Here is a 25,260-nt window from a genome sequence, read left to right as displayed (position 1 = left end):
AGAGAAGAGGCAAAATGAAGTAAAGGAAAGAAAGAAAGAAAGAAAATGTGTATACATCCTTGTAAGTCGCTTTGGATAAAAGCATCTGCTAAATGAGTAAATGTAAATGTAAATGTAGAAAGAAAGTAAGAAATAAAGAAAGAAGGAAGGAAAGAAGAGACATGTAGACAGACATGACACATTAGTTGCGACCTCCTGCTGGGCCAGTTGGAGGCAGGCTTAACCGGCTGACCTGATGACGTCACCCAGCCTTCGGAGTGTAATCACTCTGTGCTCCACGGGCCAATCATCTCAATGGGCCTTTCATCTCTTTTTTCCTCTTTAAATATTGGACGTTTTTGTCATTTCTCCCTTTTTCTCTCTCTCTCTCTCTCTCTCTCTCTCTCTCTCTCACTCTCTTTTGGTCTGGGCTTCATCACCAAGGCAACAGAGGACGGCGGTGAGCCGGGGAGGGGGGTGGGGGGTTCCCACTTACCCGGCCTTTCTCCACACACTGCGTAACCATGACGATGTTGTGCACATTCTGCTCCCACACCATCCTCCAGAAGTCCTCCTTGGTACCCGGGAGCGGCCCCTGCGTGGCGATGTACTCCCGCCGGAAATTATGACCCTGCGGCGGACAGACAGAGGGACAACAGAGACATGAGCAAAGAGATGGACAGACAGACAGATAGGCAGTAAGGTGGGCAAGATGGACAGACAGAAGTGCAGAGACGAGGGATGGACAGACATGGGTCCAACAAACAGGTGTGCAGGTAGAAACATAACAGGGGGACAACATGGATGGGTGGACAAGATGCATGTGTAAACAGACAGATACCCAGACACAAGCATTGCATATGGAAATAAACAGGAGCTGAGAGAGACGGACAGATGCTATCTCAGTAGAATTTTATGAACCTGGTTTTAACATACAATAACGTTGTTACGAGTCACAGATGTGTGTGTTGAACGGCACTGGTGAATGTTAATGGGGATACAAATTACACTGAGCGCAATAAAGATGCGGATAACTGCGATGCTAGCTGTTTTTATTTTCACATGGGTAGAAAGCACCCTCATTATTCTCTCCCAGGGCCGAAGACAGCTGAGGAGGGCTCCCAGAATGCTTAGTCATCCAGCTGAAAGAAACAGCTACGGCTAAACAGCTCGACTAATAAGCAAGAAAACAACAAACAACAAACGACTCAGCAGAAAAAAAAAGAAAGAAACACTGCCATGTTTTAATGTTACTACGGTTACGGCTGCAGATATCACACAGCACAGTGGAGGGACTGAGAGTGTGTGCATGTGTGTAAACATGTCAGATGATGGACTACGGGGGCAAAGAGGCCAGCCATTTCACTGGCATGGGTAAGCTGAGAGGGGACATGCGCCTCATGAGAGGAGAGATGGGGGGGATCATCCAGTATCAGGAATCTAGTTATGGAGTCGGGGCAGGGGAGGTCATTAGTGTGCCCCATAGAGAGCTTGAGTGTGTGTGTGTGTGTGTGTGTGTGTGTGTGTGTGTGTGTGTGTGTGTGTGTGTGTGTGTGTGTGTGTGTGTGTCAGAATATGTATGTGCATGTGTCATTAGAATGTCCCGTGATGGTAACGTGTGTGTGTGTGTCTGTGTCTGTGTCTGTGTGTGTTAGTGTGTGTGTGTGTGTATGTGTGTGTGTGTGTTTGTGGGAGTGCAGTGGGAGTGCAGTGGGAGTGCATGAGTCTTTTAATGGGCATCACTTGAGTCGTTAACAGGTGTCGAGACAAACCAGACCACACACCTGTCCAGTGTGTCACACACACGCTATTAACTGTTGACAGATGGACAAACTCACACACACACAAACACTCGAGACAGAAAGGTACCATACAGTGTTGGCCAACAAATGTTACACTGGGCAGTTCTAAAAGGCATTCATGGTATGTACATGTTTGGTAAGCCAATCCAGTCCAACACTTGGTTACGAAGTGAACAGGAGACAGCATTCACCGTTTCCATGGCATTTGCACTTTTCGTGTTGAGCTCTGAATGAGCTCTGATTTTACTATTCTTTCGCTGGTTGGTGTGGGAAGAAGTGGTGTGTGTGTGTGTGTGTGTGTGTGTGTGTGTGTGTGTGTGTGTGTGTGTGTGTGTGTGTGTGTGTGTGTGTGTGTATAGTAGTGTATGCTTGTTGCATCTAAAACCAAACTCTTTCATAAATCTACATTTCTGGTAGAGCGAGGGCAGCCAGTATTTTCTAGAACTCACTGGGATGTAGCTGGCGTTGATGAAGTCTGAAGAAGGGTCGTCTTCCAAGTAGGACAGCTTCACCCTGGTGGAGTCGTCTGAAAGAGACGCAGAGACAGGTGGTCTGGCTCACTGGGTGGGCGGCTGAGGCGCTCATACAAACACGGCTTTCATCCCACTGCCATCGAGTAAGATCCACAAACGCACCAGACCAGCTCTCTGGCAGCCTGTAGTTCTCTAAAAACTGGTGCATGCATGTGCCTGTAGTTCTCTAAAACTGGTGCATGCATGTTTCGAATGAACTATACAATATATCCTTGTTTCTCATTTCGTCCAGTTAAAACGATGCCTTTTAATTTTCATTTGCTTAATCTGGTTCTAAATGGCCATAATATTCTTTAGATCGTGTGAGACACCTGTGAGTGATAGTCAGCGCAAAAGCAAATTTGCGGAGAAACTCGCTGACGGTGGAGCTGGTGATGTAATAAAACATGGACACAATGGCATTAGTAGAGCTAAATCAATGCCCTTTCCACTCTCAGCAGAACACAGCGCTCTTTCTTCCGCAGGGTTGCTGATACACCCAAATTCAGCTCGAAAGGCTGATATACTCAGCAACTAATACGGACACTACAGCCCCACCACTCTCTCTCTCTCTCTCTCTCTCTCTCTCTCGCTCACACACACACACACATTTACTAATACACACTCACAGGGTAGTATATTGTTGTATCGATTCTTGCCACGGTTCTCTGGTAAGCGGGCTGCATCCAGAGGCTGGTTTCGCCCCACATCTTTCAGGTCCTGAGAGGAGCATTAGCACCAGAGGTTAGAGTTCAGAGGTTAGAGTTCACATACTGCACCTTATGACAAAACAAACCCCAAACATCAGCTGGGCTTGATGGGATTCTGATCTCATTCAATGTAGCATAAAAGCATCCACATACCAAATGGACAAGTTCTACATATACTAAAAGATGGAGATTTTATCTGTACTAAATAATGTTTTTTTTTTTCCGAAGCACTTCAAAGTTTGATAGCGATAGTGTAGCCACAGTTGGCAGTTAACTTTAATGGAGCTTGCATAGGAACAGCAACCAACCTCAAACTCTTCTGAGAGTAGGTAATTAGAGTCGGCCAACAGCTTGGAGAGGTGGGTCTCAAAGTGAGATGCTTTCACAGGGCTGTGTGGAGCAAAAAAAAGGAGGTGAGGTCTGGATTAGACTCTGATGATGGGAAAAAACTTTCCTATCAAATATAAACCCGTTTCAAGGAGAGGGAGTTGTGAATACGCACCTCGTCACTCGGCGATTGCTGCAATAAAAGGGAAGAGAATTGGTGATTAGATAGCACTGGCTGCATTCAATCACCTCACACACACACACACATACACCCACCCACACACACACACACACACACACACACACACACACACACACACACACACACACACACACACACACACACACACACACACACACACACACAGCCACTTTTTTCATGCACTCTAAGATCACAGCATTTCCTGCTCACCAGTCAAGGATTCATTTCTCTCTTCCTAATCTCATTACTCTTGCATCGATTAAAGTGGCTGAGCAAAACACGCCTTTAAATAGCATGCTGATGACAGGAGCACCTTTGTGCTAAGCCACGCAGGCGAGAGACAGTGAGATAGCAGAACTACTTGCCTTTGTGAGTGAGAGAAGGCTCCTGCCTATGTTACACTACAGGTAGGACTACGTAGCAACATCATAGAGTTATCATCACCATAACATCATATAGTTATGGCCTTTAGTCATGGTATCCTATTGTATGATGTAATATAGTCATAGTTTTTCTGTGTAAAACCAGAAAGAATGTTTGGAGAGGGCTGTGCTGACGGTGGCTTCTAAACCAAACTTTTGCGTGGCTCCTTGGCAACCAGCCAGACCAAAGTGATGGTCTAACATGAGGCTGTAGCGTGTAGCAGAGACTCAGCATGTATGCGCTGCTGCCAATCTCTGGCATCCAGCTTCCCTGCCTAACCCATCAGAATGGTGATGGGGGGCCACAGGTTCCACCACTTTCACGGGCCACCCGTCTGCAGCAAGAGAGAAAGAGAGCCCAGCACGACGCAAGAGCACGGGGCTCTGTGTCTGCCAGAGATCTGGATCAATCCGCGGTCGTCCGCAAATGGGAGAAGAGTAATGAGCATGAATGGCTTCAACACCATGCTTTTACTTCCGTCCCATCGATCCACTCAGGCTTGCGGATAATTGCATCCATTATTTTGCCAAACACACACTCACACACTCTCTCTCTCTCTCTCATACACACACACACACACACACACACACACACACACACACACACACACACACACACACACACACACACACACACACACACACACACACACATACACACACACACACATATAGACAGACAAACAGACAAACAGACAGACGAACAAATACTTGCAGACAAACACTCAGACAAAAAAACATTTGAGGGTCGGGCTATATTTAGAAATTGGAGGTATGACATCATCTCTCACACCCTTCTCTCAAGCACCAATCGGTGTGTTTGTCTTTTTTCTGTCTTTCTCTTTCTTTTGCTCGATGTCACACACACACACACACACACACACACACACACACACACCTATAAAATGGATGACATACATACATAGACTTTAAAAGACTGAGTTCTAGTATGTCTGGAAAAGGGCAATGACCTGCTGGTATAATCAAAGAATTCTCCTAAATTTAAAAGGGTTTTATTCATTAGGCCCTAGATGTCATGCAACACAATTCCACTCTCTCAGATTGCTCTCCTGGGTCAATGAACCACAGAAAGAGAGAGAGAGAGAGAGAGAGAGAGAGAGAGAAAGAACAAGAGAGTGCAAAAGAGCGGTATTGAGTGACCTCCGATCAATCCACTGATCCAATCTCAGATGAAAAAAAAATCTAATTCAGAGCACAAATTGAAAACACTCCGAGATAATAAAAACATTTTCTCGTTGCGGTTTAAATGCTGAGGAGGAGGAAGAGGAGGAGGAGGAGGAGCAGGAGGAGGAGGAAAAGGGAATGAGGTGCTCAAAGGAAGGAGCTCTCTTCGTCTCTCTTACCTCCGGACGCCCATGTAGATCCCTGAGGCTGGCACCTCTTTCCACATACTCATCCTGACCACAGGCCCTTCCTGCACCGCTCTGGAGAGACACACACACACACACAGACACAGACACGTCACAAATAATGGACAAGCATCATATTCAGTGTCCTCAGGCACTACATACTCAATACTTCATTAACTACATTGAGTCAAATGGGCTGTTAGTATTACTACACGTTGCTCAGATAGGGGGTTAGGGGGGAGGTGTGGTGGAAGTGGTAGTGTTGGTCTCACTCGTGCCCACAGCACCCATTGTAGTGTTGGTCTCACTCGTGCCCACAGCACCCATGGGGATCTGGGTTGAGTGTGACACACAGTAACTTCACAGACCCACACCGCCTCTCTCTAAAAAGCCCACCACTAAAACTTAAAAACAAAAGATCTGCTCAGGGTTAAGGTTAGCTTATGTGTTAGCAACATGTAAGTATATAGTATCTAGTATATAGTATTTAGTATTTACTAGTTAGGAAACTCTTAGAAGGACACATAGTATACAGCGGACCCATATGACACAATCCCAAAATAGACTGACTGGTAGGAATGGGGGCAATTCTTATTATTTTTGAGAATCTTAGGCATTCATTCCATTTCATCATTCTGTAATGCCATGTTTGCCATTCTGGAGAGAGACCCACAGAGTCAAATTCTTCTCCTCACAGCATCCAACCACCCACATCTCCTGGGTCTCCTTCACTGCTCATGAATGTTGTGCTTATTAAAAAAGAAGAAATGCCTTCACCCTCATCATATAACCCACATGCTGATATTTGTACGTTTCACCAGAAGGCTACACAGCACAGCGAAGAGTTTAATAAGATGACAAGCCCAAAAGGTCTGGACTATTTAGCTGGACTTAATTAACAAACAGGAACTCTCTGCCTCTCGGCTCTCTGTCATTTCCTCGCAACGCATTTCCTCGGGAATGCCTGCTTCCTTCGCTCTGGAACAATGCGCCCTAATTATTCGCTAATGCCCAGCCTTCTCGGAGGAAATGGGGTTCATGACATTCAGTTTCCCATCTATATCAGACAGCCTGGCACTGGTGTGTCTCTGGTGTCACCGTGCTGATTTGTCTGTCTGTCTGTCTGTCTGTCTGTCTGTCTGTCTGTCTGTCTGGTTGCTGCTTTAGAGATGTGATCGGTGAGTGGTGTGGTTAGCGTGCTAAAATCTTTCGTGGCACGATAAGCATGAGTGTTGATGCTTAGATGCTTAGATCTGACTAACGTTTATTGTCTTTAATATATGTAATACTGTATATATGAGGACCAAACTGTATGTATATGTAAGACACATGGCATTAAACGGTGGGTCAGATCCAGGTCCACAGCAGTTGTAGCCTTATTATGCATGTGTAGTCCTGGTTCCACAGTCTGGATCAGTGACTAGGCATCATATCTGCATGTTTGTCACTGAGCGCACAGTGGGTTTTGCTGGCTGGTTTTAGGTGTGAAAAGGAAGCGCTCATGCTAGCATGCATAGAGCGACTTTTAGTATTGGCCACAGTGTACTGGCATGGTGAGTTGATGTGCATATCTCTCGCTAACATCTGCTTCCATATCAGAGTGGGCATGTTTACATTTGTAAGCATGAATGTTCGGTTGGAATGTGATCCACAACAGCCCCTGGCTCTGTGTTGCTTGTGTGCGTGTGCGTGTGTGTGTGTGTGTGTGTGTGTGTGTGTGTGTGTGTGTGTGTGTGTGTGTCTGCGTGTGTGTGTGTGTGTGTGTGTGTGTGTGTGTTTGTGTGTGTATGTGTGTGTCGGTTCAGATTCTCACACTTTGCGGACTCGCTGCCTGTAGATGAGCAGAGCGATGACGGCAATCATCATGCCCGTCAGGAACATGCCTGCGCTGAGCCCCTCGATGATCCCGCCTAAAGGCTCTGAAGAACACACAGGCAACACCACAAAGACACAGATGATGCACGGCGTGCTGTTTGCAAATCTAAAAACACACCGACAGAGACTTCTCTAACTACATTTGGACCGGACTTTAATAACGTGTCTGCTCTTACCTCGCTGGGTCATGATGGGCAGAGACAGATAAGTGTCTGTAAAGAGAGGCTCCTTCTGGTTGTCCTCGAACAGCTGTGTAAAAGCTCTAATGCTCAGCCTGATATGGAGACAGAGAAAAGGCTTTTATGTGCAGAATGTATTGATTGCTATGGCTAAAGAGAGCAACTCATTCACTGCATCATCTCTGAAGGGCCAATCTTTGAAAATAACACAGCCTGGCTTAATCACTGTTCTGGGGTCAGCTCATGCCCACCTGTATGCAGTCTTGGCCTTGAGAGGCCCATCGCAGAAGGTGTTGAGGTAGTGTCTCTTATCGAGGTCCAGTTCGCACGCGCCCCCTAAGGTGTCCATCTCGGCTCCCAGGTTGATCTCAAAGACCTTGCCGGCCGTGTCGGGGCTGTCAGCGCAGTGGCTAGAGAAGTAGTTGGTCTGGTACGCCCGGACTGAGCTGTTCATCTTGTAGTCCAGGTACGAGGGCAGCGGGTGTTTCCTCTCCGGTTGAAAGAGTTCACTGTCTGTAGGGAGAGAGAGAGAGAGAGAGAGAGAGAGAGAGAGAGTGAGAGATGGAGGGGATAAAATCGGAGGAAACCATGTTGATTTCCTCAGTTGAGATTTTCTGTATTTCTGAAGCACAAGCTGTCTTCGCCCTCCTCCTCCTCCTCCTCCTCCTCCTCTCCACCCCACCCATTCCCACAAAGACCGTGGAAGCTTTTCTTCCCGAAAGCAGGAGCAGTAACAAGGACAAAGTAACAGAGAGCAGGTGCTGCAAGGTTGTCATCAGTAATTGAGTGTGTTTCATTGGGGGGAAGAAACAGACTCGCACTTTTCCTCTTCTTCTTCCCCTTACACACCCATCATCATCATCATCATATTCACGGGGGAGGATGCTAATTGCCCGCAGCATTCATTCAAATCCCACAGACAACTGAGCAGACTCTGCAATTATCCTATAAGCCTAATGTGCATCACTTAAATGAGAGGAAGGAAGACAGGATAAGAGCGAGAGAGAGAGAGAGAGAGAAAAAGAAGGTTGAAACGGAGTAGGAAAAAGTAAAGGAGGAGGAGAAAGAGAACAAGGAGAAAGGGAATGGGGGAAAGGAGAGGGTAAAAGTGTGGAGGTAAATGTACTCTTAGATGGTTATTATTATGGTGTAATAGTGTAATGGTGTTTGTGGTGTGATGGTGTTTATGGTGTGATGGTGTTTGTTATTATAGTGAGTGTGTTCACCCTACCGTCAGACTCGGCAACGATGATCGTGAAGAGGCGCACCGCCCCGTTAACGTCGCTGAACCAGCTGCAGTTGAACTTGAAGAAGATGGTGGACTGGGTGACGCGTGCGGCTCGCTCGTTCACGCGCACGCTCTCCGAAGGCTCCGGGGGACCTGCAGGGCAAACGCACCGACGCCTTCATTAGCTGACTTCAGATCAGTTTGCCCACAGTCTTTTTTCACACTTCATTGGCAGAGCATGGCAAAGCTTTGGTAAAGTTCATGGGTTCAATTGCTCTGCAAATGAGACCCGGACAAATTGAGTGCAGTCAACTGCACTCTAATTCACTTTGAATAAATGTATCTGCTAAACAGAATGAATGTATATGAATCTACGTCACTCCTGTATAGAGTTTAAAAGCTTTAACTTTAGCAGGGTTAAGACGTTATAAACTACCAATGACCTCTTCAATGCGGCTAAAAGGCTAGAGGTCCTTCATATTCATATATTCCCTGACAGCCCTTCATATCATAAGCGGAGTCTGGGTCTTTGTTATGCCACATCTCTCAACGTGTGCCAACGTGTCCATTAAATCTGCAAAGTGGCTGTCACATCCGGACGATTGATTAATGCCATTTCAGGAGTAACAACTGCCATGTGATTTGAGTGCCGTCAGAGGGAAAAAAACAAAACACTCGACTCTCAAAAGCAGTTCCGTCCTCGCTGGAAACTTCACAGCCTTGGATATCGACGTGTTCAACAGCTAAGCGGCTCTTTCACCAGGGGTTGTGGGGGTATAAGTGCGAGACAATAGCTCCTTTTGGCAGAGGGGACATAGAGCAGCTCACTGCATTTTTAAACAAGGAATAAAATGAAATAAAATAAAATAGAAACGGCTGGGCCTCAGTAAATTTGTCCACTGGCAGCCGGGGCACGAGCGTACCCTCCCCATGCTACGGGGTGCACAGGGAGGATTTATTAGTTAATATGGCACTGTCTCCTCCAATCTAATTATGTTGGTTTTGACTCGCTCTCCTCTCCAGTATCCACACTCATCTTGTTCCCATTAATCTTTTATTCCCTACTTTGCTCTTTCATGCTCTTTTGTCTCTGAGTTTTTCTGTTTTGTTGCCTCACAGTTTTTCCCTTTTTTGCAGTCGTGCTCTCTCTCTCTCTCTCTTTGCCTACATTTGTCATCTTCTGTGTCCTTCCTTAGCTTCCTGTTTCCTCTCTCTCTCTCTCTCTCTTTTTCTGTCTCTAAAGCCCTTACCTTGTCTGCTCATCTCCCTTGAGAACAGAGCTATTTGCAGGGGCCTTTATTTAAAGTGAGCTGGGCCTCTCCCTCTGCTGGGACGTGAGACAGTGCAACTCTGGTTAGCAAGGATGTCCCACCTGTCAATGGACTTTAATACACGCTGCTGATTTGAGGCCTGGGCTCCGGTTGAATAGTCTTTTTTGCTTAGGAAGGTTACTAACTGAGTGAAATGATGCAGAAGTATCTAAGTGGCGGCCATGAAAAGAGCTGGTAGAATTTTCTAAATGCTTCCATTCTTCCTTTCTTATCACCTTTAGCATAAGGTACACTGCACCATCATTTATGAAAGGAAAGGAGATAATGCTGTCCCACAATTCCCAGCAGCAGCAAGATTTAAAGACCCACGTCCCACCGTCACATAATTACGTAGGCTTCAAGTGTAAGTGCAGTCGGATTCTCATAGCACTGTGGCTGTCTTTTCCTAAGTCCTTATGAATTCTCCTTCACACCTTTCCTTGACCTTGTGACGTTTTCTATCGTGGTCAAGGCAAAGTGGTCAGGAAAGGACAAAGGAAGGTTCCAAACAAGGAAGGTTCCTAACTGAGCCTGACCCAGAATTATCTAAGTGGCAGCCATGATAAGATCTAGTTGAATTCTCTGAATGCTGCAGGAAAGGTGCTACAATGCTTCCTTTTTTTATCGTAGGGTACACTGGACCATCCTTTGGAAAAGGAAAGGAGATTCCTTGCAGCAGCAACAACAAACGATAAACATGACCCACGTCAATAACATCCGCCATCACATTCTCTTAGCACTGCAGTTGTCTAATCCTAAAACCTTATGAATTCTTCTTAACATCTCTACCTTCCCCCTATCCGTATGTGTGTGTGTGTGTGTGTGTGTGTGTGTGTGTCCACAGAACCATTTATCTTTTTCTTATTAGCTGTTAATGGTTGAAAATGTTCTAGAAAGGTTTTTTTGGCCAGCTTTGAGAATATATTTTGGCATTCCCTTTGATCTGAGCGTAGCGCAGCGCTTCCAGACAGATATATCAGACCAGACTCTCTCTAACCTTATGTGTGTGTGTGTGTGTGTGTGTGTGTGTGTGTGTGTGTGTGTGTGTGTGTGTGTGTGTGTGTGTGTGTGTGTGTGAGTGTGAGCGTAGCACAGTGCTGCCAGACAGACAGATATATCAGACCTATCAGACCTGACTCTAACCCAGCATCACTTAATTTCTTCTCCCTCACCGTATGTATGTGTGTGTGTGTGTGTGTGTGTGTGTGTGTGTGTGTGTGTGTGTGTGTGTGTGTGTGTGTGACTGTCTCTCTAACCCAGCACCACTTAATTTCCACAATTCTTTGTAATATGATGGGCTTTTTTTTAGGAGGGGGAACAAGTAAGCTCACATTCTCTCTCCTAAAATGTCATTTTATCTGGGCAGTTCTTTACTCCATCTCTTCCCCCTCTCCTCCTCCTCTCCTCTCGTTCTCTTGTTTACCTCTGTCCTCCTCAGATAAATCATGATGACAGAACTGGAATGTGGGGCAAGAGGAAGAACTTTTTTCATCGATACAAACTAGTGACGGTTGCTTTAAGCAAAGCCTCTCCATGAACGTGATTCAGGATGACAACATTTTCTTTTACTTCACTGTTTGCCTGGGACGTGACCTCTGTGTTCCTTACAAACTGTTCTTTATACGTTCAATCTACTATATAGTTTGAAAGAAGGCTGAATAAGTTAAATTGTTAAGCGTGTGATAATATATAACATGGAGTTTGATTTAGCAAGCTTTTCTGCTAGATGCCTTTGAAAAAAAGGAATTACAGTTCAGCCAGTAATGCAAACAGCTAGGTGAGAGAGAGTAATATAATTGACTCAGAACACTAAACGAATTGGAAGACCGTGAAATCCAATGGTGCTTTTCTCTCTCTCTCTCTCTCTCTCTCTCTCTCTCTCTCTCTCTCTCTCTCTCTCTCCAAAACACACATGCACATGCACACAGAGATACACACACACACACACACAGATACACACACATACACACACACACACATTGATTCAGCACTGGGGATTAATGAAGCAAAGCCAACCATAGATTAGCTGACCATTAAGACATCTTGGGGCAGCAGAAATATCAATCAGGGCCAGCAAGTGAGGGACTCAGCAACCTGGGAAGGAGAAGGAGGAGGAGGAGGAGGAGGAGGAGGAGAGGAGAGGACTGCCAATCCCTTCAACCCCCATCACCATTCTCAACCCGCCACTGCCAGCCCCACCCCTCTGTTAGGCCTAGCCAGACTCTTCAAACCCAGCTGTGGCCCTGTTTGTCAGGCAGACGATGAACCATATAAGCCCCTCGAAGGCCCTATTCATCATGGCCACTAGGCCTGAGGGGGCACAGTGCCCGGAAGCTGTGCAGAGCTCAAGGTGCCGTACCCGCAGTGCCAGACAGTGACAGGCGTTAGGAGGCATGCCACCGCTCTTGCTATGTGTAACCGAGTATATGTTCAAATGGTTTATGTGCAATGACAAATTATGTGGACACTTCAGAAAGTAGTTCTGGTAAATGATTGAGCCACAAAAGAATGAATCTGTTTGTGAGTAATTGTTGTCATTAATTAAGGGATGCCATTGGTCTTTTGAGGTGAAGGAATCACAATGAGTGTTTATGTTTTCTTCTTGTATAGGAATAGTGAATTCCTTCAGGGCCAGTGTACAGAAGAGGGATTCAATATTGTAAAGAGGGACATTTACACACACACAAACATGGAAAGCAATCTCACTGGGGGGAGCACAACACTTATGTGTTTGCCTGTGCCACTATGCGAGCCAAGGCCTCTGACAACTAACAGCCTTTTAGCGGTTACTTACGGTCAATCATGGTGCCGGCGCTCCCTTTAGCCGGCGGGCTGCTCAGGCCCCCCGCCTTGGCGCGAACGGAGACGGCGTAGTGGCGGTGGGGGTCCAGCTTCTGGATCTGGTGCTGCGTGGCGTCTCGCTCGAGCACCATGGAGTACACCCGCTCGCCGGTGTCTTCGCGCCGGCAGTCCACCTCGTAACCGTCGTGGTCGGCCTCCGGCGGCGTCCAGGAGCAGGACACCGCCGTGGAGCTCTGGGGCCGGCAGTGCATGTGCAGCACCTGCCCTGGAGCTGAGAGGGGGGAACAGAGGAAGTGACATCAGACAGGGTATCCTATGGTGAACAGTGTCGCTGTTAAAATGAACGAAAAGAGCTCGTTCCTTGGACTGCATTCAAGGATGCTATGACATTTAAGGGTTATTTTGGAGAAAAATTTATAATGCTCACACATGTACATTGTGACGGCCCAGCTAATTTAATGTTTATTGCTTTACTATTCCGTTATTTCTTGTCTGTGTTAAACTCCTATTATTTATTAAATTCACTTCTTATTATTGAAATTGTGCGTGGTCTCCCCATTTATGTTGCGTACTTTGAGCCGGTACGTAACAACATACACACAAACACACACACATACACAAAGACAAACACACAGAAAGTATATGCTGTATAACTGGCAAAATGCCCCACTTGCCCAATCCAGCATGAAAGCCTTTTTCGCTGACCTGCCAAGCCAAGTAGCAATGCTAAGCTATGAGCGATGGACCTCCAGATGGATAACAAAGCCCAGGCGGCAGATATGGCTAACACTAGACACTCATTGTGTTAACACCGCCAACGTCCGGCTGACCTCAAGTCAAGACACTTTAATTTGATGTGGCTCTCTTTCATCCTGCCAGCGCCTGACATCACTGCCACACTCAACAACTGATCCAAGGACTCTTTCAGTGTGCTTGACCCATGTTCTCATCAACAATCGACCAGGTCCTTGTGGGCTCGGTTCTGTTCACCTATGGTCTGATACTGATTGACCAGGAGGAGAATGGGAGGTGTGGGCCTTTTCATGATGTAGAAAAAAAGGGCGACGAATGACTCAGGGGACTGACACCTACATGCTTTTTGATGTGAGAAAGAGGAGGACAGAGGGAGGAAGAGGGGGAGGGAAACAAGAAGAGAATGTGACCTCAAAGTGGACATTCCATGAGTGTGTGTGTGTGTGTGTGTCTGTGAGTGAGTGTGAAAGATGGAGGGAGAGAGAGAGAGTTGGTGTGTGTGTTTGTTTGGATATGGGCCAGAATTGGTTAAGATCGCAGATGTCTGTCCTCGATAAGCTGAAGATTCGCCGATAACACAAATATCCAGCATTACTCATCTCCAACATGCCGCACATTAAGTCTGAGCTGATAAGAATCACTGCACTTACAAATGTGTTAGGGAGTAGTGTGTGTGGGTTTGTGTGTGAGGGAGAGACAGAGAGAGAGAGAGAGAGAGAGAGAGAGAAACGAAAGAAGATGAATGTTTGTAGCCGGGGAAGAAATTATCTTTACTGGAGCCGAGGGGAGCCTATTTGCAAGCTGGAGATAAAGAACTCGCCAAGCGAGGATAGGACACGACAGATCCCCCTAAATCAATACCCCCATCATCGTGACTTGAGTAGAGAAGAGAGGAACTGATTGAAGTCCGAGACAAACAGACATCCACGCACAGCCCTTCACAGCCCCGTCTCTGGAGTTCAAAAAGTGACATCCACTGATCGCTGGTAATTGCGCCTCTTGATCAACTCATCAATCAGAACAGTCATATCGGAGGGAGTGTGATGGCTGTTTAATCAGATGTGGGTGCGGAGCCTGGTATTAATCCACACCGGAGACAATACCTGGCGTTCATTTCGCTTCGAGCTAAGATGACACTAACTGTAGTTTGCATCACTTTAATGAATGACTATATTCTTATTGCACGGGAAGGCTAATGAAAATGGCTTCTTTTTTCTCTCTCTTGTCACAGTCATTACAAAAGGAGATGCATAGCTAAATCTAGCTACTGTGTCTAGACATGTGAAATCTTCATTTCTACTTGCGTAATCAAATCATATACGTCAGCTATTAGCATAACTGCCTTACGCTGAGGGAGTTCACGTGCCGGTAAAGGAAATGAAGACTGGGGTGGTAATTGGATGCTAAATCAAGAGATGGGATGCTAAGTTGGTCAAGCTTAAAGGGTTGTGATACTGACTTTGTGAATATCTGGCTGTCAGATATAATTATATTGCTAAACATTCTTGATGTTGCAACTGTGAATGGAGTGTGTGTGTCTTCATCTCTCTCTCTCTCTCTCTCTCTCTCTCTCTCTCTCTGGGTGAATGTGTGTGTGTGTGTGTGTGTGTGTGTGTGTGTGTGTGTTCGTGTGTGTGTGTGTGTGTGTGTGTGTGTGTGTGTGTTCTGAGTGTGTGTGTGTATATCTCACAGAGAGAAAGGGATAGGGAGATATTAATTGGGTCCATGTGTAATGACAAGCCGCTAGGCTGCTGACTTCTCCTCTATCTCCAGTTTGAGACAGATCTGTGAACATACTCTTATGAATATGACATGAGACATATGTCCACCAATATGTTTGTCTCTCCCGGTCTTTCTCTCTCTCTCTCTCTCTCTCTCTGTCTGTCTCCTCCTTCCCTATCTACCGTATCTCTGCCTTTGTGTGTGACAGTGTGTGACTGTGGCACAATTATCAGAAAGAAGGAGCAGCGCCACAGGGAGAAGACTACATGTGTTCACTTGCCCAAGGCCCAGCCCACATGCTTCAAAGACAGCGCCTGGGAGTCCACACAGAAAAACAGAAATGTTTTTGCAAAGTAGGACATCAACTTACTCTCTCTCTCTCTCTCTCTCTCTCCCCCCCTTTTCCCCTCTCCCTCTCTCCCCCTCTTTCCCTCTCTCTCTCTCTCTCTCTCTCCCTCTCTCTCTCTCTCTCTCCCTCCCTCTCTCTCTCTCTCTCTCCCCCCCCCTCTCTCTCTCTCCCCCCCCTCTCTCTCTCTCTTCCCCCCCGCTGTTCTCCCCCAGACCTTGATTTCTGATTCCGTTTTTGGGCCTGAACTCATCATGTTCCAGGAGCGACTCTCGAGAGCATCCGCCGGTATCAGCAGGGATTTCATTAGGAACTTCAAAAAATAAGCAGTGTACTCACACGCGCAGGCACAAGCACACACATGCACACAGAAGGGCACTCACACACACTCACACACACACACACACACACACATATTCACACCCTGTTCCCCTTAGCACATCTGTTCATGTAGTTGCATATAGCAGATGCACACACAAGCATACACATCCAGACACAATCAGTTGTGTCAGATATACTGTACACATACACACACACACGCGAACAAATACACACACACACACGCACACGCACTCAAACACGCACACACACACACATGCACAAGCACACGCACATGCACACGCACACGCACACACACACACACACACACACAGATCTTTTTACTTCCTCTTATGCTGTAGACTGCAATGCTTCACATGTCCAGTAATGTGATTATGCGTGGCGTGTGTTCTGAAGGACGTTATGAGGACGTTATGAGTGTGTGAGTCCACAGGGCAGGACTGGCCACCCACAGAGCCCCGTTATTAGATCAGACCTGAACTCTCACTAAATGGACCCCGCCCCACTCGCTCGCTCTCCACCTGCTCAACCAACAACACAGCTAATACAGCTCGCTGTGGTGAAATTATAACCTCCTCGCTGACCCGGGATCAGAAGCAACCTGCTGTGTTTAACTGCTTTTTTTTGCAAGAGTGAGGTTGTCTCAGATGGCTGGGGATCAGCTACAGGGGAGTTTACTGGCGAGTGAGGGATGGAAATTTGATTATGCAGTGGCTGAGTTTGTGGTAGTGTGTCCCCCTAGTGGCTGTTTGGTTCGTTGCTGCGAAATTGCAGCAGCATAGATCTTGTTCTTGCACAAACATCTGGGAGATTAGCGTGTCCTAGTAGTCAGACATTGGACAAACAGAAGTGTGTGAGTGAGAGAGAGAATTCAACTGAGAAGGACAGGGAGAGGAAGTGAGAGAGAAAGAGAGAATTGTGTGAGTGAGAGAATTCAGAGAGGGACAGGCAGTGAAAATGAGAGAGAAAGAGAGAAAAAGACCAAAAGAGTCAGAGTGGGAAAAAGACCTGTTAAGAATTGGTATTAGAGAGAGGGGCAGAGAAGCACCCACACAACATGACAACGTAGAAAAGAGAATGACTGAGACAGAAGCAACACAGAAGAAGGGAGAGGGACACATAAAGAGAGGGGGAAAAGAGAAAGACAGACAGATAGAGAGAGGATAGATAAACAGATAGATAAACAAACAGATAGATAAACAGATAGATAAACAGATAGATAAACAGCACTCACCGGTTCTGACGGGGATGAGGGCGGTCGGGCTGTAAGCCACGGGTCCACCGGTGACCCCGCTACCGCTGACGGTGCGCAGGGTGAAGTTGTACAGGCGGCCGGGGTAGAGCCCGCTCAGGGCGCGCTGGACGGTGCTCACGCTCTGCACAGACAGCCGGTCACGAGGCTGCCACTGCAGCTCAAAGTCGTCAAAGTCGCCCATCGCCGGGGGCGACCAGGTCATCTCCACGGTGCTGTTGACGTCCATGTATTTGGAGCGGAGCGATGTTGGAGGCAGCGGGACTGTGGAAGAGGAGAGAGAGAATGAATGTGAGCAGAGGGGTGCATGGAGAGAAGGATGAATGGAAGGAAGGATAGCTTGAGTATGCATTATGAATGATAGATGAATGATATATGCATAGATGAAACGGTACATAACCTATTCATGAACTTTTGTCTTTTCGCTATACTTTATACCAATACAGTCATGTCTGACTGAGAGGTTTCCTGACTGACCTGTTCGTCCGGCGACCGTCACCGCGTTGCTCAACTCCCCGCTGTGCGAGGTCACCACGGCGTTGTACAGTCGTCCTGGCAACAGGCCCTGGAAGACGTGCTCGGTCTGCTCCCGTCCCAGGCGCTGCTCGGCCTGCTGGGTGCCGTCCGGTCCGTAGAGCGAGACCAGGAGCTCGCTTAGTTCTCCCGGCCCACGCCGCCAGCTCACGTGCAGGCTGTCTGTCTGCTCCTGATGCCTTGCCTGCAGGCCCAGTACTGGAGATGGCACTGATACAGTCAGAGAAAAGCAGACAGAAAGAGAGAGAGAGAGAGAGAGAGAGAGAGAGAGAGAGAGAGAGAGAGAGAGAGAGAGAGGCGTGAGAGGGGGAGGTAATGTCAATGACCTTATCAACACTGTCAATACTGTATCATCTTGATTCTCTGTTCTGCTCAGCTAGTTCAGAAGCTGACCCTTCTATCCATTTGTAAAATAAACAGAGAGTACACAGTTCCGCCTTCTTTTTCTCCAGTTCTAATGTGATTTGGAGGATTTGCACAGAAAGGGCAATGTGAATAAAAGAGACAAGTGAAGGACATTCAGTTCAGTTCAATCTTGCCTTTATCCTCCTGGGAACCGAGAACAAGTGTCTTTTTTTGTGATTTCCTTAAAAAATATGTCCACTACAGAGGACACAAGTGTATGGGTTGGTTCTCAGGTGGTTACAAACATACACATACCGTTATCCATAAATGTTGTTTTGTACATGCACACACAATATGATGTGCTAGGATAAGCCAACCCAGGCCGTGTGCTAATCAAGCTCTAGCCTAGCGTCGGCGTCACTGATAATGATCCTGTGTCATGAATCAACTTTAATTGCTTTTCACTTCACAGGCCCATCATCAGTGTTGGTATAAATCAGGCCCTAAATACCAAACGAGCGCCTAGTGCTCGTGTCGGGATTAAGAACGCCTCATCTCTACGAGACAAGTGGAGCCATCACCAGTGACAGGCAGGAGACATGCAAACAAATAGAAGTTAATGGCTCGTGGCATTCATTTGCATTTAGATGGCACCTCTTCGCCTGTGAAATTGGGATTGTGTATTATTGCAGAGCATCTCACTGGCAAATAGCATCAGACCACATAAGGGAATGTCTGACGGCGTTATTGACTAATAAAGCTGTCAAGTGGTGTAGGAAAGTTCCCGGGCAGACAAAAATATTGTTTCTGTTGTGGCTAAATAGGCCTGTCACCAATTTTACATAACATCATTTTCAAAGTTTTAGCTTGTTTTGATGAACAGTGATGGGGATAGTACAAAATAAAACAAGAAAAAAAAAAGAAAAAAGATAATGTCAACATTTACAAAGTTGCCAGGTGTATGCATATAGTGGCAGGTGTATGTGTATAGTGGCATGTGTATGCATATAGTTGCAGGTGTATGTGTATAGTGTTCTGCAATGTTTTAGTTGTCATCCCTCGACCAGAAATTATGTTTTACAAAGCACTGTCGTAACTATGGAGCTGTAGCAGCTAACCGCTAGTAGCAGCTAACCGCTAGTAGCAGCTAACTGTGTTGTTTGTGGTGGATGTGACAGTAGCTTACCAGTGCGGGCCCAGATGGAGGAGTCGTTGGTCATGTCCCGGCTTCGGCTCAGCACCACGATCTTATAGAGCGTGCCGGGCTGCAGGCCCCTGAAGGTGCAGCCACGGGCCCCGGGCCCCACCTTGCTGTGGTCCTGCAGTGTCTCGTCCTCCCGGTACAGGTAGAGGCCGTAGCTGTCCACGTGGCCCTCGGAGCCGCTCCAGCGGAAGCTCAGCTCCCTAGTGGTGTTGGTCCTCACGGCCAGACCGTTCACCGCCGCCGGACCTGGGGATTGGAGCAGAGTTAGTGTTCAGGAATCCACCAGTGTGTGTGTGTGTGTGTGTGTGTGTGTGTGTGTGTGTGTGTGTGTGTGTGTGTGTGTGTGTGTGTGTGGGACAGGACAAGAAAGGGTATGACAGGAAAAATAACAGAATGAAACATGGAGAGAGAGAGAGAGAGAGAGAGAGAGAGTTTGTGTGTGTGTGTGTGTGCCTGTGTCTTTGCATACATCTCTGGTAGTAAATTATGAAAATGTGTCTGTGTGGGGTCACACTCTGTGTCTGAATATGTATGTGTGTATCTTTCAGTGAGTTGTGTGTGTATATCTGCAAGTGTGCCTATGCTGTGTATGTTTGTGTAAGTGTGAGTGTGTGTGTGTGTGTGTGTGTGTGTGTGTGTGTATGTGTGTATGTGTGTGTCTTACGTGTCTGTCCCTCTGCGATGGCGTCAGGGCTCTGTGTGTCCTGATGTCTATGTCTGTGTGTATGTTTGTGTAAGTGTGAGTGTGTGTGTGTGTCTTACGTGTCTGTCCCTCTGCGATGGCGTCAGGGCTCTGTGTGTCCCCGCTGAGTGTCTGCAGACGCACGCGGTACCAGCGGCCCGGCGTGAGGCCCGGCACTAGGTGACTCGAGCTGGCGGCGGGCAGCGTGGCGTTGGTCACCACGGCGCTGTTCTCGTCCAGCAGCTGGAGGACGTAGCCGTCGTACACGCCCGTGGGGTGCTCCCACGTCACAGTCAAGCTGTGGGTGGTGTGCTCCCTGTCCGCCTGCAGGGCAGTCACCGTAGACGGGACTGCAAAACACACACGGATATTAATGCACACATCATGTACACACACATCTACACGTACATATAACGAGGTAGATAGACATACCCAGATTCACAAAAATCCAATGATGCAGTAACTCATCCTACATACACATTTCGATGTGTTCTTTTTCTCTGAATTTTGAATAAACATCTAGTAAATGAGTATTTGTACAGTAAATATTCTAATATGTTTAATCAGTGTCCTGTGTACACCCTAGAAATCTCTACCTTGACTTTGATAGAGTTAGAACTTTATTCTCCCTTTTGAATTACAGGAACACAAAATATAGAATGAATTTGTTCCTTCCCCCACCCTCTGTCTCTCTAACTCTGTCTCTCTCTCCCTCCCTCTCACTTCTCACTCACCGGTCCTTCCGCTGCTGGTCCTGTTATTAACCAGCGCTCCGCTGACAGACTGCACCGTGATGTTGTACAGTTGGCCGGGCAGAAGGTTCTGGAACTCCGTCTCCGTCACCTGTTTGGGCAGTTCCCTCCAGGCCTGCACCTGACCTCCCAGCGTCAGAGCGATGGTGTACGAGTCCACGTCCCCCTCCCCGGGGGCCCAGGCGGCCCTCAGGGACCCGCTGTGGCTCCCTGGCATCACCTGGAGGCTTTGCACCTGGCTGGGCACTGGTTCATATTGAGGGGAAACAACGACGAGATATATGAAATATGATACATGCACCTCAACTGTTACGGGATGATATGCACTAATGGAAGGATGGATCTTCTTCCGTGTAGTTTCATTGAAGCAAATTTCAACCAAAAGTGTACTCGTGATTTAAATAATGAAATAGTATATGTATTTGGATTTACTAGTTAATGGTTTAGTTGATTAAACAACAAGTCTAGCCATCCCCCTTGGCATCCCCTACATACCCACATCAATTGTGAGTTTAGGCCAGTGTGCTATCTCTGCTATGAACTGCTCATTTTCATTCCATTTTAATTCATTTCAATTAAATCAAATCAAAACAATTTTCATTAAATAATCTGATCCCTTGGAAAATGTCCCTTCTTAATGGTCAATATTGTATCTCTCTCTGTCAGTCCCTCTCTCTCTCACACACACACACACACACCTGTGCGTCCCTGAATTCGTTGAGGACGCTGGAAGTCACCGCTGAACGTAGACACCACAATCTTATAAAGGCGCCCGGGGGTGAGAGTGGAGAATCGGTGGTCGTGTGTGTCGCTGCCCAGCTTGTCTGGATGAAACACCTGGGTGTCGTTGAACAGCAGCTGCACCTCATAGTGGTCTACATCCCCCAGCGCAGGAGACCAGGTCACCCACAGCTCCCCACTGCTGCTTCCAGCCAGGGCTAACGACTGCACTGCCGCAGGCACTGTACACACACACACACACACACACACACACACACACACACACACACACACACACACACACACACACACAAACACAAACACACCCACACACACACACATACACATACACACACAGACAGACACACACACACACACACCCACACACACACACACATACAAACACACACCACACACACACACACACACAAACACACACAACATATTCACTTTGTCAAACACACAAAGACAAACATAGTTCACAAGCTCTGATAGTGAGTAATGACCACATGTTTAGTTTTGCTGTTAGAGCCAATGGGGAAATAATGTAGCCTCACACCCGAGAGCAATTCATATTTACTTTGATGACATCTCTGAGACACCACATTGTGTTTAATGTCATACAGGCCTAAGAGGGATACGTCTGATATCGGTATTGCACTCATAAGTGGCTTTATTGGTACTCTATGTCAGACAGATGGATTGGGTGAAAAATACAAGAATAACTACCCCTTGTTGATGAAAAATTGAAGCTGAATGCAATTTTACAGTTTTACCAGTAGAGGGCAAATTGTCAAAGTTTGCCAAACGGTTGTAAAATTGACTCCCTTGACAAAGCCTCCCTTGACTAAGTGACTTTTTTTTTACTCACATGTCCTTCCGTCGGTGGACACGCTGCTTTCGTAGTTTCCACTCCAGGTAGCCACCGTGACTGTGTATGAGCGCCCTGAGACCAGGGAGTTGAAACTGCACTCGTTCTGGGAGCGGTTCAGTTTCTTCTCCTCCTGGACCGTGTTGCTGTGCTTGATGACCACCTGGTAGCCATCGTAGTCTCCCGCAGCATGGGGCCAGTATACCTTCAGGAAGTTGTCGCGAGCGGAGTGGGTGACTGTTGGGTTCTGAACACTTGAAGGTTCTAAGTGGGAAATGTAATCGCTGATTAATATTTGATTGCTGAATTGTGGACTGTACTATAATATAATATTATATATGGTATGATATGATATAATATGATATACTATAATATAATATATATAGTCGATGATATGAAATTATATGATATAAAATAATGTAGGCCAATATAATATAATAGCATAATAGATGAACTTCAGAGAAAGTTATATATTCTTCCCGTGAAACTAAAATCACAGAACATTCAGTGCACTCGATTTCCCCCCTCTAGTCGACGGTAATTAAGCGTTGCGAAACTCACGCGTCCGCTCCTGAACTACGGTGATGTTGTCAAAGCTGCCACTGCGCGTTGAGACGGAGATGGTGTACAGCCGGCCCGACACCAGGGAGTTGAAGACACACTCATGACTGCTTTTGGAAAGGACCAGGCTGTGCACAGTTGTTTCGCGGTATTTCAGCAGTACCTGGTAGCTGTCAACATCTCCTAATGCTGGTTTCCATGATACGCTGAGGAAGTCTGGCCGACCGTTATTGCTCACCGTGACATCGCCAACGGCAGCGGGCACTGAGAGACAATGAAGAAAATGAGGCAGAGAAGAAAGTGAAAATTCACATATATCTTATTTTCATAAGAGTCTGCCCTCTCCCCATTTCCATCTGATATGTATTGGTCTCCAATAATGCATAGCTACGCCTGAGCTCTACTGTGAAACTCTAACAAAAGCCAAAGGCCTACTGGAGACAAGATAAGTGATTTGTCTCATGCAACTGCACATTCGAGGGCACCTCAGAGAAGCTTATTCGGGTATAATTTTATGATGTTTAAGCGCTGGGCTGAACATGACTGGCGATAAATGATGGCGGTGTTTTTATCCTTAGCCCAGACAGCACATACAGATACCATTAAATCACATATTGTTGGTCTACCTTCCCTGGGAGAATCTACTGCTGTGAAACAGATGATTGACTTTCTTTTTCTTTTCTTTTTTTTTACCCCAGTTGGACAAAACGTTCAGTGAAACGCTTGTGTTTACCCCATTGTTTGGACTAGCCCTGCAGAGTTAATCAAGAGTTGGAAGCGCTCTGCCAAAAATAGCCTCACTTTTCCATGGGAAAACAAAACTGAGTCCAGACAGGAAGACTTTGATAGAGTCCCTGACGTTTGGTGTTGTCCATACAGCGCTTCCTGAAAATTCCACAGATTCCCATGGCATAGGAACACAACATTGTTTTGTGCCGATCCTATCTCCAAATTAATTTCTGGGACAACAGGTGTGCCAGTATTTGTCTGAAGGTTAATGTAAGGACAGGCACGTAGACAAACGCACAAACTGCCAAACCTATGTCTATAGGCCCTTTGTTAAATCATCTGACTGTTCCCAAATAATCTTTTGTTTATAAACATTCCTATACACAATTATTGTCCCCTTCTAGCTTGGGTCTGAAATCAACAACAATAATTCACACTGTCCAAAAACATATTGCACTAGTTCTTAAATGTAAACAGTGATATATATGAAAATATTAGTCCTACTAGGCCAGTGAATATAGGCTCTTATGTTTTGTTTACTGGAAATCCAGTCAAAATTACTTGAAAAAAATACACTTTGTCTGAGAAAATAAGAATCAATCAATCCATCTATCTATTTATCTATCTATCTATCTATCTATCTGTCTGTCTGTCTGTCTGTCTGTCTGTCTGTCTGTCTGTCTGTCTGTCTCTCTCTCTGTCTGTCTGTCTGTCTTTCTATCCGTCTGTGTAGTATCTGTCGGTCTCTATTTCTCCATCTTTCCTGTGTGTGTAGGTGCATGTTTGCTTGTTTGTTGTGCTGAGATGCCCGCTGTGTTACCTGTGCGCCCCTCGGCCAGGGCGGGTTTAGAGGCCAGGCCTCCGCTGAGGGTGACGAGCTGCAGCCTGTAGGGGGCGCCGGGGGTCAGGCCCCTGAGCCGGTGGGAGGTGGCGTTGGCCGGGACGCTCTCGTTCAGGACCAGCTGGGCGCCGTGGGAAAGCAGCAGACGGTAGGAGTCCAGGTCGCCCAGGGCCAGGGTCCAGGTGGCCAGCAGAGAGTCGGTGCCGCTGCCGCCGCCGCGGTTACTCAAGCTCAGGCCACGCGCTTCCAGAGGAGCTGAGTTCACATGAACACACACACACATGAGTGATACCGTCACATACACACACACACACACACACACACACACACACATGAGTGACATCGTCACATACACACACACATGAGTGATACCATCACATACACACACAAATGAGTGATACCGTCACATACACACACACACACACATGAGTGACACCGTCACATACACACACACACATACATGAGTGATACCGTCACATACACACACACACACACATGAGTGACACCGTCACATACACACACACACACACATGAGTGACACCGTCACATACACACACACACACACACATGAGTGACACCGTCACATACATACACACATACATGAGTGACACCGTCCCATACACATACACAGACACAGACACACATGAACATACATATGAGTGACTGTCACATACACCATCACATACACAGACATATGCAGATACAGCCCAACAAAAACACACACACACACACACAAAAACACACATTCATACATGTGCACTGAAACAAACTTATACACATACAGATCAACACATACACTCACCCTCACACACATACAGTATTTAGCCAACCATGGATACATGTGCACACACACAAGTGTATTTAAACACAGACATCTGAACATTTACAGTT

General features: G+C 46.7%; 1 protein-coding gene across 1 annotated transcript in view; it reads right to left on the bottom strand.

Annotated features, from left to right (window-relative positions):
* Positions 1-25,260, bottom strand: part of ptprb (protein tyrosine phosphatase receptor type b) — a 47,589-nt gene that overhangs the window by 11,532 nt on the left and 10,797 nt on the right. Inside the window, exons 7-26 of the mRNA XM_012841397.3 lie at positions 24,349-24,624; positions 22,800-23,063; positions 22,239-22,502; positions 21,346-21,609; positions 20,630-20,893; positions 19,976-20,245; positions 19,196-19,459; positions 17,608-17,874; positions 17,113-17,394; positions 12,711-12,989; positions 8,610-8,759; positions 7,630-7,891; positions 7,376-7,473; positions 7,138-7,243; positions 5,319-5,399; positions 3,506-3,523; positions 3,312-3,393; positions 2,923-3,013; positions 2,231-2,307; positions 476-610 (exon numbers count right to left, since the gene is read on the bottom strand). Of these exons, the coding sequence (XP_012696851.2) occupies positions 476-610; positions 2,231-2,307; positions 2,923-3,013; positions 3,312-3,393; positions 3,506-3,523; positions 5,319-5,399; positions 7,138-7,243; positions 7,376-7,473; positions 7,630-7,891; positions 8,610-8,759; positions 12,711-12,989; positions 17,113-17,394; positions 17,608-17,874; positions 19,196-19,459; positions 19,976-20,245; positions 20,630-20,893; positions 21,346-21,609; positions 22,239-22,502; positions 22,800-23,063; positions 24,349-24,624 (3,794 nt within the window). The remainder of the gene's footprint in view (positions 1-475; positions 611-2,230; positions 2,308-2,922; positions 3,014-3,311; positions 3,394-3,505; positions 3,524-5,318; positions 5,400-7,137; positions 7,244-7,375; positions 7,474-7,629; positions 7,892-8,609; positions 8,760-12,710; positions 12,990-17,112; positions 17,395-17,607; positions 17,875-19,195; positions 19,460-19,975; positions 20,246-20,629; positions 20,894-21,345; positions 21,610-22,238; positions 22,503-22,799; positions 23,064-24,348; positions 24,625-25,260) is intronic.

The sequence above is a fragment of the Clupea harengus genome, chromosome 16, assembly GCF_900700415.2.
Source record: "Clupea harengus chromosome 16, Ch_v2.0.2, whole genome shotgun sequence".
Lineage (NCBI taxonomy): Eukaryota > Metazoa > Chordata > Actinopteri > Clupeiformes > Clupeidae > Clupea > Clupea harengus.
Note: the sequence above shows the minus strand (reverse complement) of the source record. Positions and strands in the feature narration are given on the sequence as shown.